Source organism: Uranotaenia lowii, chromosome 2 (genome assembly GCF_029784155.1).
Source record: "Uranotaenia lowii strain MFRU-FL chromosome 2, ASM2978415v1, whole genome shotgun sequence".
Lineage (NCBI taxonomy): Eukaryota > Metazoa > Arthropoda > Insecta > Diptera > Culicidae > Uranotaenia > Uranotaenia lowii.
The window spans coordinates 281,813,600-281,828,939 of NC_073692.1; the positions used below are offsets into that span (position 1 = coordinate 281,813,600).

At 37.0% G+C, this 15,340-nt stretch overlaps 1 protein-coding gene across 3 annotated transcripts in view; it reads left to right on the forward strand.

The window, feature by feature from the left end:
• LOC129744564 (speract receptor) overlaps nucleotides 1–15,340 on the forward strand; it is a 161,373-nt gene that overhangs the window by 126,071 nt on the left and 19,962 nt on the right. The window contains exons 8-10 of one of the 3 annotated variants that reach the window (XM_055737150.1): nucleotides 12,780–12,925; nucleotides 13,060–13,207; nucleotides 13,351–13,374. In XM_055737150.1, the coding sequence (XP_055593125.1) occupies nucleotides 12,780–12,925; nucleotides 13,060–13,207; nucleotides 13,351–13,374 (318 nt within the window). The remainder of the gene's footprint in view (nucleotides 1–12,779; nucleotides 12,926–13,059; nucleotides 13,208–13,350; nucleotides 13,375–15,340) is intronic. The other 2 variants (XM_055737151.1, XM_055737152.1) reach the window with 2 other exon arrangements.

Sequence of the window (15,340 nt, forward strand, 5' to 3'; positions counted from 1 at the left end):
TGAGTTTCGCTCAACAGATCCATAAAATTGAATCCAATTTTTGGGAAACCAAAAATGGAGCATGGTTTTAGCTTATAATGTGGTTTATTGACATTGCACTAGAAATTTTTCTCGAAGCACTCATATTTTGATAAGTTATAATTTTGATAGGTTTAGTTCTGTCGAATATCAAACTATGCTATCTAAATGAGATATAATCTTGAAAGGAGCATATCTAAAATTGATATAATTTAGCTATGATCGCAAAGATTTTTTGATATAATTTGAGATATTTACATCCTACGAGTACTGAATAATAACTCATTTAGGTAGGAAAAAATTAGTATCAAAATATCTCATTTTGATATAATTTAGTTTTTCCCTCCTGATCGGGATCGCATTGGATTTTATGGAAAAAATAGCATACTTCACTTGTACTTCAGTCACATCTTGGAAATAAAATCTGTTCGCTTGACTGTGATCCACTGCATAGCTGATTCTAACATTATCACGTGTAAATGCTTTTGCAAAATTTTCGTTTATCTCATTGGCATTAAAACCGTTGAATGTATCTGCATTTTGTTTACCAATTCCCGAGGGTTTGAGTCTTTGCCACAGCACCTTAACAGGCAGTTGAGTATTTATATATTTTTTGTAAAACTCTTGTTCAGCTTTATTAATCAACGTTTTTGCTCGATTACGTAGGTGTTTGTAGATGGTATGATTCTCCTCAGTGCGGTTTCTTTTCCATTCTCTAAAAGCTAAATCGCGGTCAACAATTGCTCTTGAAACTATGATATTAAACCACGGGTTAGCCCGTTTAGTACCAACGCGTCTCAGAGGAACACATGTTTCAAATATTTCAATAATTCGCTTATTGAAGGTATTTACCAATATGCTTGAATCATTAATGCTATAAAGATAACTCCATTCTAAAGCATTTAGTTCTCGGTTAAGAAGATATGAGTTCACTTGATTGTAATCGCGAATTTGTGTAACACAGTTTACGTCATTTATGCTATGATTGATTGAAACAAACAATAAATCGTGATTGGAAAGAACGGGAAAATCTATTTGATTGTATCTTAAAACATTAGAAACATCATTTGTAAGTATAAGATCTAGCTGTGATGCCCCAGTTCGGTGAAAAAACGTTGGTTCAACGCCTAAACTCTTTAAATCGTATGAAGCTACTTCTGCTTAAAATAATTTTGCTTTTGAACTGGTGTTATCTTGCCAATTAATGTTAAAATCTCCTAGAAAGTAAATGTGAGTATAGTCATTTCCGTACTTGTTCATAACATTTTTTAAACATTCATTCATATCGCTATCGGGCGGATTATGAAAAGCTCCAACGAGTATTTTTTCATTGCTCACAATAATTTCGGCTAAAATGAATTCAGGACTAGGACTATCACTAACAGGAGACATTTCAATAATTGAGTAATGAAGATTGCTCTTTACATAAATCAGCACCCCTCCACCGAGTCGGCTTATTCTATCATTGCGAATAATGTTATATCCATTTTTTGATATTAATTTACTACTGGTGTTTTGATTCAACCATGTTTCGCTTACGCATATAATATCGACGCCAGAGGTTTCTATAGCAAGTCGTAGTTCGACGAATTTATTTAATCTACGAGCACACAAGCTTTGAGCATTTGCACAACAGATCGATAATTTTGAAGGTAGAAAAAACAGATTTCATCACAACGCCTGGTTTACTCCAATTCGTAGAGGTATAAGGACGGACGATTATCAACCATGATCAAAGTAATTAAGAAGAAAGAAAATCTTGAGCTCAGCCAAATCCAATTCACACGTTATAAACATATCATATGTCTCAAAACACAACATTATTTTTATCATCATCTTATCGACACAAAAAAAAAAAAAAAAATAAATAGAAAGCACAATAATCAATTTCAAATCCAGTTGTTCTCCATTCGGCAATAAACAGCAGCTTGCACACAAAACTTTCGAGGCTCCACTTAGCAAAATTTCGCTTTTACTTTCCGTTAGCAAAAATATTTTTTTACTGTTGAGTTAGCAAAAAGCTAAATTTACTTGATTTTAGTAATAAAAAGGTCATTTTACATCGTTTTTAGCAAAACGAAGGGTTTTCAGCCGCTTTGTTTACAGACACCAGCCGCCGAGCCAGTTGGGAGAAAAATAAAAAGCTGTTACGATTAAGTGCGGTTCCGGATGTTCGTTGCTGGTGGTTCCTGTGGTGGCCAACTCCACAACTAAATGGTAGCTGAATCGACACCGGATGCTTACAGGTAAGGTCCGATCTTAAAGTATTTAGATTCTCCAACTTTTTAATTTCTAATTTGTGTGTTTGTTTTTTTTTTCTTCAAGGTTCAAACTGCAACACGAAACCCGCAACACTTCCGTTTTACGAAAAGTGTGAAAAAAATATTTAAAAATATGAAAAATAAATTATAAGTGAATGAAATTTGTGTATTCCATTCAATATTCAAACATTCCCCTGGTTCTCCAGAGAAAAAATAAAGAAACATGAAATTACGGATCCGGGCAATTTTTTTTTACGGTTTTTGCTAGAAATTTGAGTAAAAACTGCAGCGGCTAACTTTTTTCTAGTTTGCTAAAATTTTAGTTCGAAAAATTAGCTAAATTGATTGCTAAGTTTCTAGCTGGTCAAATTTGAGCAAAATTTTGCTAAATTTCGGCCTCGAAAATTTTGTGTGTGCGTACACAACGGTAGTAACCAATAGCTGATTTATGATGTGGGATTGGCGGGTTCCTGGGCCATGGTTGGTGGTATCGCGGTTGTTCCATTAGTAGACAGTCGTTCAATGAGAAGTTCAAGGTCAAGCACATTTGTGATCGCTACCGGATTATCACTGGAACTCCTTCTCACAAAGATAACTCCATCCCGAGTGAAAACGTCGATCAGCAAATTATTTCGTTTGAGCAGCAGAGCCTTGGATCTCAACTCTCGATTTATTATGGATAGATTCTCGTTCACATAAACACGCTTTCTGATAGGGAAACCAATATCGGTGAGTGACAGAGATCTGTTTTGAAGATATTTCGCATAAAAATCATTCCTTTGGACAGTGATGCCAAACAGTATCAGTATGACATAAGCCACACCATTCTCAGGAGTTCCTCTCAGCAGGCGGCGAACATCCACTAGTGGGATATTGTTATCTTTGTAACCAAGAGCACGACACAACGATTGAAAATACGATTGTAAATCCTCGTTTTGAACGTATGGAACACCGTTGACAATAAGATCATTTGATCTTTTGCTTCTCTCGTACAAATTAGTGTTGTCTTCCTTAACGTCGGATATAGTTCGTTGAAGTTCAGTTACAGTTTTGTTATGGTCCTCACTTAACTTGATCATATCAGCATTCAGTTCTCGTCTCAAGGACTCCATTTGGGTCGTCAGTTTTTCACCCAGCTTCTTCATATCAGCACGCGAATTTTTCTGATGAGATTCAAACTGGGATTTAACTATGTGAGATAATTCCAGCACGCTCATATCACTGGGACTTTTGCAGTTATCACCATAATTGCTTCGAAGCCGTTTTGGTGCGGTTTCACTGTCCGACATGGTTGAGTACACTATCACAGTTGCAGTTCCAAAAGATAGAAAAAAGTACTCGAAAATGGATATTATGTTCCTGCCTTTCCGATGGAATTTGGAATAAGATACCAAGGACTTTGATTACAAAGTACTGCTTCTGGAACGTTCGAACAAACAAAACTCCATTTGAACGTAATATTAAATGAGGTAAGTAAACCGTCACTTAGTCGAAAAACCTTATTTTGGCTTTAATACTGGGAAAAAATCTTATTTTTGTGTCGCGCTTTAACTATCACTCGAGCCCCATTCTATGTTCTTATTGGGTTTATTTAACTTAAAAACAACACGCATGACTTATCAAAGTTGTGGGAATTCCAAGTTAAATATGTGCTATCTAGCCTAAGCGTGTCCTGTTTTGACATCTTGATCGAGAACTGTCACCTAATTTTATTAGGTTTTTAAAATTAAGGACTGCGTCCCTTTATAAAACACGAAAAAAAAAAGCCAAGGACAAAATTATTAGTTTATGTTTTATTGGAGTTTTAGTAGAGCATTTAGTACACAACTTAAACAGTATATTTAGTAAAAGCTTTAGCGCATCTTAATGATCTTCACCACAATAGGTGTCGCCACTGTAGCTTGATAACCCCTACCTTATCGTTTTTGGAATATACATATGTCTTTCTACCGTTTCCAAGCCTGGAACAATCAAAGTACTAGGTTAAGGTTCGAGGCCCATAAGCCAAAGTGACAAGAGGTCATAATATTCAATTTTGTGTGTTTCGTAATAGTCACTGTTAAAGTTAAGAAACAGTTCAATTATCGGACTCTGTACACTTTCATGGATTTTCTGGAGATTATGGTATTCCCATCTGGACCGCTTGCCGGTCCTATCTAGACTGAGCCCTGCTCTTTTTTTTTTTTTTTTTTTTTTTTTTTTTTTTTTTTTTTTTTTTGCCAGGAATTTACCACTAGGTGGCATTCTTCCCTAATCCTGTCGTTTCTTGTTTTATTTCGAAATTGTTTCCAGGGACGGCACGCAGGTCCGGATGGTGGGACAAATTGTTTCAACGGTAATAAAGACCAGATGTATCAGGAAACTGATTGTTCTAACGGTAATCAGGTCCGTTTCTTTAGGGAAACAAAAAGTCCTGGTGGCATAAAAGACCGGATTTAATTGTTTCAACGGTAATAAAGACCAGATGTATCAGGAAACTGGTTGTTCTAACGGTAATCAGGTCCGTCTCTATAGGGAAACAAAAAGTCCTGGTGGCATAAAAGACCGGATTTAAGGAAACATTTTGTCCGAACGCATGTGCGGTTTTGTTGAGAAACAAATTCGGGTGACGGTACGCAGGTCCGGATCGGACAACGACTAGATTTGGGATAGAAGTTTGGTATTTTTGAGAAAGGTAATTAACTTTTTCTCTTCGTCAGGGCAATTAGATAAAATTTCACGCAAGTTGTCAGCCAATTCGCAAAGAGATCTTTGATTTTCATAAATTTGGCAGTTAACCAAAATGTGTTTAACTGTAACTGGACAGTTGCACGCGGGGCAAATAGGGGGGTCCTCTCTATCGAGAAGGTAAGATTGGGTAATTCGGGTATGCCCGATACGGAGCCGGGTGAGTGCGGTCCTTTCTTTGGGGTTGGGTCTGTCGGCCCATTTTTGAGTGGTGTTTTTGACTTCCCTTAGCTTGGCTGTTCGGTTTATTGCCCAGTTTTCTTCCCAGGCGAGGGACAGTCTATTACTAATATAGCGATATGCGTCTTGTTGCGGGATGGGAGTAGGTAGGGGATCGAGATTTGTAGCAATCGAGGCGAGTCGGTCGGCGGCCTCGTTGCCTGGTATGCCTGCATGACCAGGTATCCAGACGAGGGTAGCTTTCTTGTTCAGGGCTTCGTCGGCAATCGAGGATATCCACGGATGTTTGATGTTACCGGATTGAACTGCTTTCAGTACGCTGGCGGAATCTGTGAAAATAGTTGTGGGAGGGGAAAGATTAGTAATGTTTAGTAAGGCGTTGAGTAAAGCATAGGCCTCGGCGCTGAAAACAGAGCATTGTGTCGGTAGAGCGATGCTGCGTTGGTCGTGAGGATCGATAATACCACACCCGACCCGTCCGTCCGCGGTTTTCGAGCCATCGGTGAAGATATGTGGTGTTGATGAGTATTTGTTCTGGACAAGACTGTAGTAAAATGGTAGAACAGTAAGTGGGTGCTGTCCAGCTTTAATATTGAGGGAAAGGGACAAGTCAATGCGGGGGACTTTTTCAGTCCAATATCGAAACGGAGTCTTTCTCCTAGGACAAGTGTTTGGAAGGGAGGTGTTAGACATTTCGAAGAGTAAGGAGTTTGTGCGAGGAATTAATGGAGCCTCATCGCTGCCACCAATGGCGAGCCATCTTAGCGATTTGGAGGTTAGAGATTTGGCGATAAGATATTTGAATGGATGTTGTCCACTTTCAGCCATGATAGAAACGATTGGACTGGTAACAAATGCTGAGCCAATGATTCGGATGCATCTGTTGTACAGAGGTTCAAGCTTTTGATATAGAGATGGACCAGTTCTACTAACAAGACCCAAACCGTATAGTGTTGAAGGGAGTAGCCAGCCGTGTAGGAATCGGTAAAGGGAATCGCGATTGGCGTGGCTAGGGGTTTTGCTTAGAATACGAAGTATGTTAATTTTGTTGTTTGTATTTTTTCTGATTTGATTGAGATGCGTAAGGAAGTTCAACTTATCATCAATCCATACACCCAACAGTCGAGTGCAGCGCACTCGCGGGATGGTTTGACCATTCATTGTTAAGGGGGGTAATTTATTGACCTTTTTCCTGTGAGGGCCGAGATGCAGGAGTTTTGATTTATCCGGGGAGAACTGAAAACCCATGCACAGTGGTCCGAAAAGGCTAAAAGTGGAACTTTTTTCGTAGCGCCTCTGTTTTTAATTTTATCTCTTAAGTGTCTTCAGAACATTTGCTTCTTCAAACATGCTTCATAATTTGAAATTATCAAAAGTTAGTCAAAGCCTACTAGAAAAAAATTGAAAACTCTAACTTTTTTAATTCACTACATAGAGCATTGTTTTATACTACAAAGTTGTAGAATACAAGAAAATATGAAACTTTGTTGAATACACCAAAACTCTATCTCTTTCCAGAGCAGAGTTATAAAGGTTTTATTTTAAAAGTTATTTAAAAGTTAGTTTTTTAAACTTAACTATAGTTAGATGAGGATTTACATGAATGAAATGTTCTAAACATTTGTTGAGACATTCAAATCCCACGTTTTGCACAAGATTGCAACATTCTACGACGTTTCCAAGCCAACTTATTGCATTTTTAAGTTTTATTTTTACTCAACTTCGCGAGTGTTTATTGCAAAAACGTGCAAGTGGATTTTTAAAACTAATAAACCGAATTGAAGCTTGAACTTAGTGCAACAAATTGGTGTCGGCACCATTTGTCTCCACGCGCTTATATTTTAACACAACAAGCATACCTTTGATGTGTTTTGCGTGTTTCCATACAAAAATTATTTTTAACTGCCTTCTGCCTTCGTTTTGCGTAGCATCTGTGTAGCCTGGAAATCAATTTTTCCATTTTTTGTATGGAAACACGTAGAACATATCAAATATATGTTTGTTGTGTTCGAATATGAGCGCGTGGAGACAAATGGCGCTAACACCAATTTGTTGCACTAAGTTCAAGCTTCAATTTGGTTTATTAGTTTTAAAAATCCACTTGCACGTTTTTGCAATAAACGCTCGTGAAGTTGAGTAAAAATAAAACTTAAAAATGCAATAAGTTGGCTTGGAAACGTCGTAGAATGTTGCAATCTTGTGCAAAACGTGGGATTTGAATGTCTCAACAAATGTTTAGAACATTTCATTCATTTAAGTCCTCATCTAACTATAGTTAAGTTTAAAAAACTAACTTTTAAATAACTTTTAAAATAAAACCTTTATAACTCTGCTCTGATAAGAGATAGAGTTTTGGTGTATTCAACAAAGTTTCATATTTTCTTGTATTCTACAACTTTGTAGTATAAAACAATGCTCTATGTAGTGAACTAAAAAAGTTAGAATTTTCAATTTTTTTATAGTAGGCTTTGACTAACTTTTGATAATTTCAAATTATGAAGAATGTTTGAAGAAGCAAATGTTCTGAAGACACTTAAGAGATAAAATGAAAAACAGAGGCACTATGAAAAAAGTTCCACTTTTAACCCTTTCGGACCACAGTGCCATGGTTGGGGCCCAAGTAGCTACCTTATTTACGGCTGTTTGTAATCTTTGACGTGTGAGACGGGCGAAAGGAGAGATTGATATCAATAGGATATCGTCGGCGTAAACTAAAATTTTTATGTTATCGGGGATTATTTTAAATATGGAGTTTATTGCTATTAGAAATAAGGTGGGAGATATCACGGATCCTTGCGGAACTCCGGTAAGCACGGATTTTGGGCTGGAGAGAGTGGCATTGACGAGGACTTGTATGGAGCGATTAGTAAGAAAGCTTCGAATATATTGGAATAGTCGATTTTCAATTCCCCATTCGCGTAAGGTGCAAAGTATTGCATTTTGATCTACACGGTCAAACGCCTTGGACAAATCCAAAGACAATAGTTCGATATGTTGACTTCGATTTAAGGCGTCATCTAGAATGGCTTCAAGGTGGCATAGGTAGTCATCTGTAGAACGACCGGGCCGGAAAGCGAACTGTCGATCGTCCAATAGGTGTTTTTCATCAAGGATAGTGTTCAGACGATGGTTGACTAATCTTTCCATGATTTTGCCAGTGCAGTCGAGAAGCGTTATAGGGCGGTAGCTGTCAATGTTGTTAGGATCTTTCTGGGGTTTGGGGATTGGAATAACCAGGCCTCGTTTCCAACTGTCAGGAATGAACCCCTGGTCCCATATATTATTGAATATATCTAAGAGAACTGTTTTGGCCATAAGAGACAAGTTTTTCAAGAATGGGTAACCTATATCGTCAATTCCGGAGGAGAGACCATGGACTTTGTGAAGGGCAGAGAAAAGTTCTTGAGGAGTAAAATCGGAATTGTATGGGCTATGTATGTGGGAGGTAGGATTCGGAGAAGGGTTGGAATTGGTTGATGAGAGGTTTTGGTTGGGAGGAGGATTAGTGTTGGAAAAGTGAGAACTGAAGGCTTCGGCAAGGAGGGAGGGATCATTTGTAAACTGTCGGTTAAGTAGAAGATGGTACTGATTTCTACGAGGTTCACCATTCAGGATTTTAATTTTACTCCATAGGACTTTGGAAGGGGTATTAGGATGAATTTCTTCAGTGAATTTCAACCAACAGTCGTTTTTTGCGGTTCGTACTGCAGATCTTGCAAGGGATCTGGCGTTTTTGAAAAGAGTTAGTGCAGTGGGTTTATCAGGATGATTCTGAGGTAAACGTCTAAGAGCTCTTAGTGCTTTTCTTCGTTGCTTAATAGCATCTCGAACCTCAGGTCCCCACCAGGGGACAGCAGTTTTGCCGGGAATTCCGCTAGTGCGGGGAATGAATTTAGAGCCCGCTTCTAATAGAATTTCATTGAAATTCTGGATAGATGTAGTTTGGTTTAGGGAAAGGAGATGGTCGACATGATTTTGGTATTCGGGCCAGTTAGCTTCTTGATAACGCCAGCGGGGACGTGTAGCGGCTATTGGAGAGGGGTGTTCAAGGTTAATCACAATAGGGAAGTGATCACTCCCCCCACTGTCGGTGAGAGCCTTCCATTTGAATTTGGATGCTAAGGAACCAGATGTTAAGCTAAGGTCTATTGCGGAGGTATTGCCTGTGTGTGGACATAGTCGGGTAGGTGACCCATCGTTTAGGATGTTAAGATAGTTGGTTTGAGCGAAATCCCCGATAAAGTTTCCTCTTCTGTCGATGTTTTTGCTCCCCCATTCAGTTGAGTGGGCATTAAAATCCCCAAGAATTATGAACGGAGTAGGAATTTGTGAAATCAGGTCTTCAATACCTTTGGTATAATCTTGGAAAGGGAGGGAGGGTGAGGCATAGAGAGAAACGACAGAAATTTTGATTGGAGCTTCAATTCTTACACATAATACATTGAGGGTGGATTGTATTGTAACTGGTGTAAATGGAAAACCATTTTTAATTCCTAGGCCAACGCCCCTGCTGTATGGATTGGAAGGACTTTTGTTTGATAAAAACTGATAACCTTTGATTATGTTTGGGTGAATGGCTGTATCTGGAATTAGAGTTTCTTGGAGGCTGAGCCCTGCTCTCTATTATGCTCGCTATTTATTATCTCAATACTCTTGCAGTTTGACTCGCTCGTCGGGATACCACAGAGATAGCATTGAAATTTGATTATTCGAAGTGAATTCTCAAGTAAGCGATCAGTTTTCTAAATTATTACGAATAACTATTCCTTAAAACTTTGATTAAAAGCTATTTTCGAGTAGTTTCACGGGTCAGCACTCCGATGAGCTTGAATATTTTCTATTCTGGGGCATTATGTCTAAGCACGATTTTGAATCAACCCTGTTTTTTTGCGAAAAATGTTTAAAAAGCTGATTTCCGCAGTGTATTGCTGTTTATTGTTCAAGTTAAAAATCTGTGTAGCGTGAGCGCCAGTTTTCATAATTTTTGTGAAAATGGGAAGCATTTCCCTCGAAAATCGCTAAAATATGATGCACAAATGTTGTTCCTCCACAAAAGTTTTCTTAGGTAGATAGCAAAAATGAATAAAATACGATTCGAAAGTATGGAAAGGAAAGCATCTTTGTGGACAACATAAAATTTGGGAAAAATAAACGGGTTTGGTGGACAAAACTTTGGGCCGGAAAGTCATGCGTGCTTACGCCAGTAAGAAGATGTGGGCAAAAAGTGGGATCTCCTCGCAGCACCGTCTATCGTGCCAAGATAAGATTGAGTCTAAAGACATATAAGAAGCAGAAGAAGCCGAAGCGGAGTCAAAAACAAGCTGTTTTTGTCAAACTAAGAGCCCGTAAATTATACGATCAAGTGTTATGTGGAAAACCGATGGGCGTTTTTATCGACGACGAAACCTGTTAAAATTTTGATTACAAAACGCCCCCTGATAAGAATCGTGATATTTTTTCAATAAAAGATATTAAATTTCAAACTTACGCAAATTTTACGATTCTATCAAAACCCTCTATTCCAGGGGTGAGCAACCTTTTGATCCAACGGGCCAATTTTAATTTGAAATCTTGTCGGCGGGCCGCACTTAAAATAACTTTTTTTTTAATAATAAGAAGAGCAAAACAAATCTAAAAAAAATAAAAAAATAAACGAATTCACGTGTTTAAGAACAGAAATTCAACACGAATTTTTAAATACACGATATTGAAAAGGTACATCACTACATCTTAGTCATTTTTGTTTTCTCTCAATTTTTTAATAGCTCTTCTTGGCGAATATTCGTTCTTACAACATTCTTGTTGAAGCTGATGATAATATTCGTCATCACTTCTATATAAAAATCTTCTGAAGATTACAAGAGTGATAACAAAGAGTGTGAAAAATATATATTGGAAGAAATCATCGTCTTCTTCAAGTTCACTCGTGTTGAGAAAATGTGGTAGAAGTTTTGACACATGTAGCACATTTTGAAAATTTTACCATGCCAAAATGTTTTCAAGATCATTGAGCGTTGTATTTTTTACTGCACTGTTTCTATTTCAGCCGTACGTGATAGAAATTGAGCTATTGTTGCATCACAGCATGCGAAAATAAAACACTTGTTGTAAAAAAAAATTTTAGGCCGAACTAAATTGAAGATCTTGATAATGTTTTTGCATGGTCAAGTTTTCAACATGTGCTACAAGTATCAAAACGTTTTAAATGGCAAATTGACTTTCGGTTGTTTTTTTTTTTCAACAATTGAAACTTGTCCTCAAAGCCTAGATTTTTTTCCAACAAACGGTGAAACCCTTGTTTTTTTTTTAAATCGGAGTTCTGTATTGGATCATTGCATTGAGATGTTGAGCCAAGTTTTCAAAATCACTGAATAATGTTAAATTTCACATATTTTTCAAAACAACTTCAAAACAACATTCTCGATTCTAGAATTATTATCTAGATTTTTATAATTTTAAATCTTTATTAAATATCATTGGGATAGGATTTTAAAAACTATATCATGACTTTGGTAATGTAGAATGCTAATTATAAATCAAATTACTAAATTTACCGATGTTTGTTACAAACTTTCTATCAATTTTCTGAAAAAGCATCACAGATAATCGCTAAAGACCTTTTGGGTCAAATCACAGAATTTCAGATATCTATTGTTTTTATCAAAAACTAATAATTTTTGTCGGTAATTTAGATGCCGCCTTATTCATGTTGATAAAAAATCTAAAATTGTTCACCCAGGCATTATTATTACACTTTCGTAATTTTCGTCAATCTTCAGAAATAGAATATATTTCCCAAGGTTTTGTTTTCAATTTTTTTGCCAGTATTTGAATGCTAACAGAACAAGCCTTTTTGCCGAATTGGACAGAATAATTTTAAAAAAAATATCTCCCGGGCATATTTTTTTATCATACAACTTTGTTTGAAATAAAAATAATGACTTCACTAACCCACTTCGAAATACCTTTGATCATTTGTAGTTCCCGATTTTTGGCTTTTTTAAAAGTGTTTGGAGTTAAATAATTAGGAAAAATGTATCCTGAATTGAAAAAAAATCCAGTATTACGTTATGCCAATAAACAATATTGCTTTTATGCCTTGAACAGAACATATTCATGCTTATAATCCCAGAAACAATGATTGAGGTGGAGCAAATGCAGATAATTGCATATTTGATCAAGCCATATAAATTTTCTTAACAATCTATTGTAGAAAAAAGTTTAGGCTTAAAAATTTGAAAAAAGCTTCGCGGGCCGCACAAAAACGTCTCGCGGGCCACATGCGGCCCGCGGGCCGCGGGTTGCTCATCCCTGCTCTATTCCAACAATTCGATCTTCTGTCATGTATTTCACTGACTGTAACAGCCTCAATATGAAAAGTATATTTTTCTCTTCACCGGAGAATAAATTTACGCGTCGTGTTCAATTTTTCCACCACAATGATGATTGATTGAGTGCCTGTAACTAAATCTCCCACCGATAGTCGACGCTGCCCCGGGACGTAAAAAGAATTGATCATCCATTTGCCAATAACGATTAATATACATTCCTTTTTTTTTCTTTCTCCCCATCTGTGATATACCTCTTACCTAGATTCGAGCTGAAGCAGCGTACCTCTATGATGCGGTCCATTTGTATGCTAATGCCCTGCTTCGGGTCCTTCTGGATGGAGGAAATCCCAAAAATGGCAGCGCAATTATCGCCGCCATCAAAGGCCGGGCCTACATGAGCGCCATGGGGTAGGTTTAAAAGACTAGTAATTTTACTCCAATCAGTTCGTCCAACTATGATAATTTTTTCTCCATTGCCTCAGTATCTTTAGTGAAAAATTAGTGCTCAGTGATCAATCCTATTTTCCTTCCCCTTTTCGCAGCTATCTGATTCACATCGATGAGAATGGCGACGCCACCGGGAACTACACCATCCTGGCCAGGAAGCCCATCCCCTCGGCATCCCTGGAGAGTGAATACGGACTGTTTCCCATCGGACGATTTAGCACCCCGGACATTGACACTATTCCGGTGAGTATGCCATCCAAATTTTACTAAGAGGTACTGATGATGATGATGAATTATGTGCATCATCGGAGCCAAGATTTCGATCCAATTTTGTAATTAATGCACTCGCTTTCTCTCTCGTCCATTGGGTGTTTTTGGGGCGAAAACCGTCCAATCAGTCTCAGATTCAGGTGAGTTGACGGTGTGGGAAAAATTGTTGTACTGACTGTGCATGGTAGTTGTCCTTTCCCATGAATGTAATCGGCGTTGATGTTATCCAAATTATGTAATCTAAGTTTGTGAAATTAAAGTAAAAAAAAACATTTCATGATTGGAAGAGTCTAGTCCCTGTCAACAATATTTTCCTTATGCTTAAATCTCTTGTGGGGCTCCTATTTGATTGATGGTTTGGTCGATAAAAATACATTATATTTTCGACCAAAAATTTTAAAGTACATGTTACGCCTACTTTTATTAACTTTCTTACTATGAACCTTAAAACATATTAAAAATCAAAATTCAGGATTTTCCATTAGATTGATGCAATCCGTCCATTTTTTCCTCTTTTTTCTCTTATCGAGTCCTGTGAACACTAAATCGACATAAACTGGAAAATGCGTTCAGATTTGGAAATCGGTTATTCTGTCTTGACACTAATGATGTAAAAAAGCTAATGATGCAAAATGAAAGATTTCATTATTTCATTAGGGGTCCCCGCGGAAATTGTTTTGTTTTGATGCGTCTGAAAAAAGTGCTTTAAAACTTCCATTAGTGTCATATTGACACTCAAGAGCGGATTAGGATTAAGATGTTTTCATTTTTTTCAATTTTTAACATTAATTTTTCACTCGGTTATGTCCAAAATTCGAGAAGAGTAAATTTAAAGTACTGTTGCCGTCTGTCGATTGGAACAAAAATTGGGCGGATGTTCAAGTTCAAAAAATATCGAAGCAATCGAAAGATTCCTTTTAATTCAACCTCGGTAAATGAAAAGTTCAGATACCGGTATTTCGATAGCAACTTGCTTTCTTCTTCAGTGAGCGATTGAATCAATCGAAAACGCTCGCTGAAGAAGATAGTAAGTTGCTATTGAAATACCGGTATCTGAACTTTTCATTTACGGTGGTTGAATTAAAAGGAATCTTTATTGCTGGGTTTTTTTTAACTTGAACCTCAACCCAATTTTTGTTCCAATCGACGGACGGCAAAATGAATCTTTCGATTGCTTTGATTCAGTTGAATCATTCAACCAAGTAGGCTCACAACACAATAGAGTCAAAAAATATATCTTAAAATGTTATTTTAGTTTAACTTTTGAAAAAATTCTAATGAATTTTTAGAGAGTTGAAATTTTAATTCGGAACGCAGCTTTCTGTTGGAATATATCCTTTGGTCTAGGAATATCTCTATAAATGAAAAGTTTTTATTTAGTTTTTGAGTTTAAATGATTTATTTCAGATAGTTTAGCAGAATCCAGATTCCTTTAGCCAAATCTGACTCAAATTGTTATCTTATAGATTTGAAAGATTTGAATTCAGCATCCAAATGTGAATTACAATTTTAAATCCATTTGATTCGAAATACATGGCACAATTTTTTTTCTTGCAATTAAAATTTTGTTTCGATTGAAAAAATACATCTAGGGTGGCAGCAAAATGGGTCATGTCTAAGGTTGCCAGAATTTTTTCCACTCCCATCCGGGCCTAGCAATTCCGGGCATTTTTTCAAAAAAACCTGGCAAAATCCGGGCATGGATTTCAATTTTTCAAATCCAAAAACCGGGCAAAAACCGGGCAAAATTTAGGTGTTATTATATATAAAAGCGAAGAAAAAATGCAAAAAGAAATGAAATTAATATTTTATTAATGTAATTGCAGACTTCCAAAAGCTTTTTGGAACACTTAGATGTTTAAAGGTTTATAAAAGTAAATCAGCGAAATTATTTGAAACAACCGTTGAAAATTTCCATACCGTTAATCAATTTTGCTGAAACTTACTCAAAAACTTTGATTTTTTTTTTGGTTTCTTTGTAAAAATTGTGAAAAAATCCGGGCAATATCCAGACTTTTTTCACGATACCCGGGCAACCGGGCCGGACCGGACTTTCTCGAAATTTTGCATCAAATATCCGGGCAAACTCGGATAAAACCGGGCAAT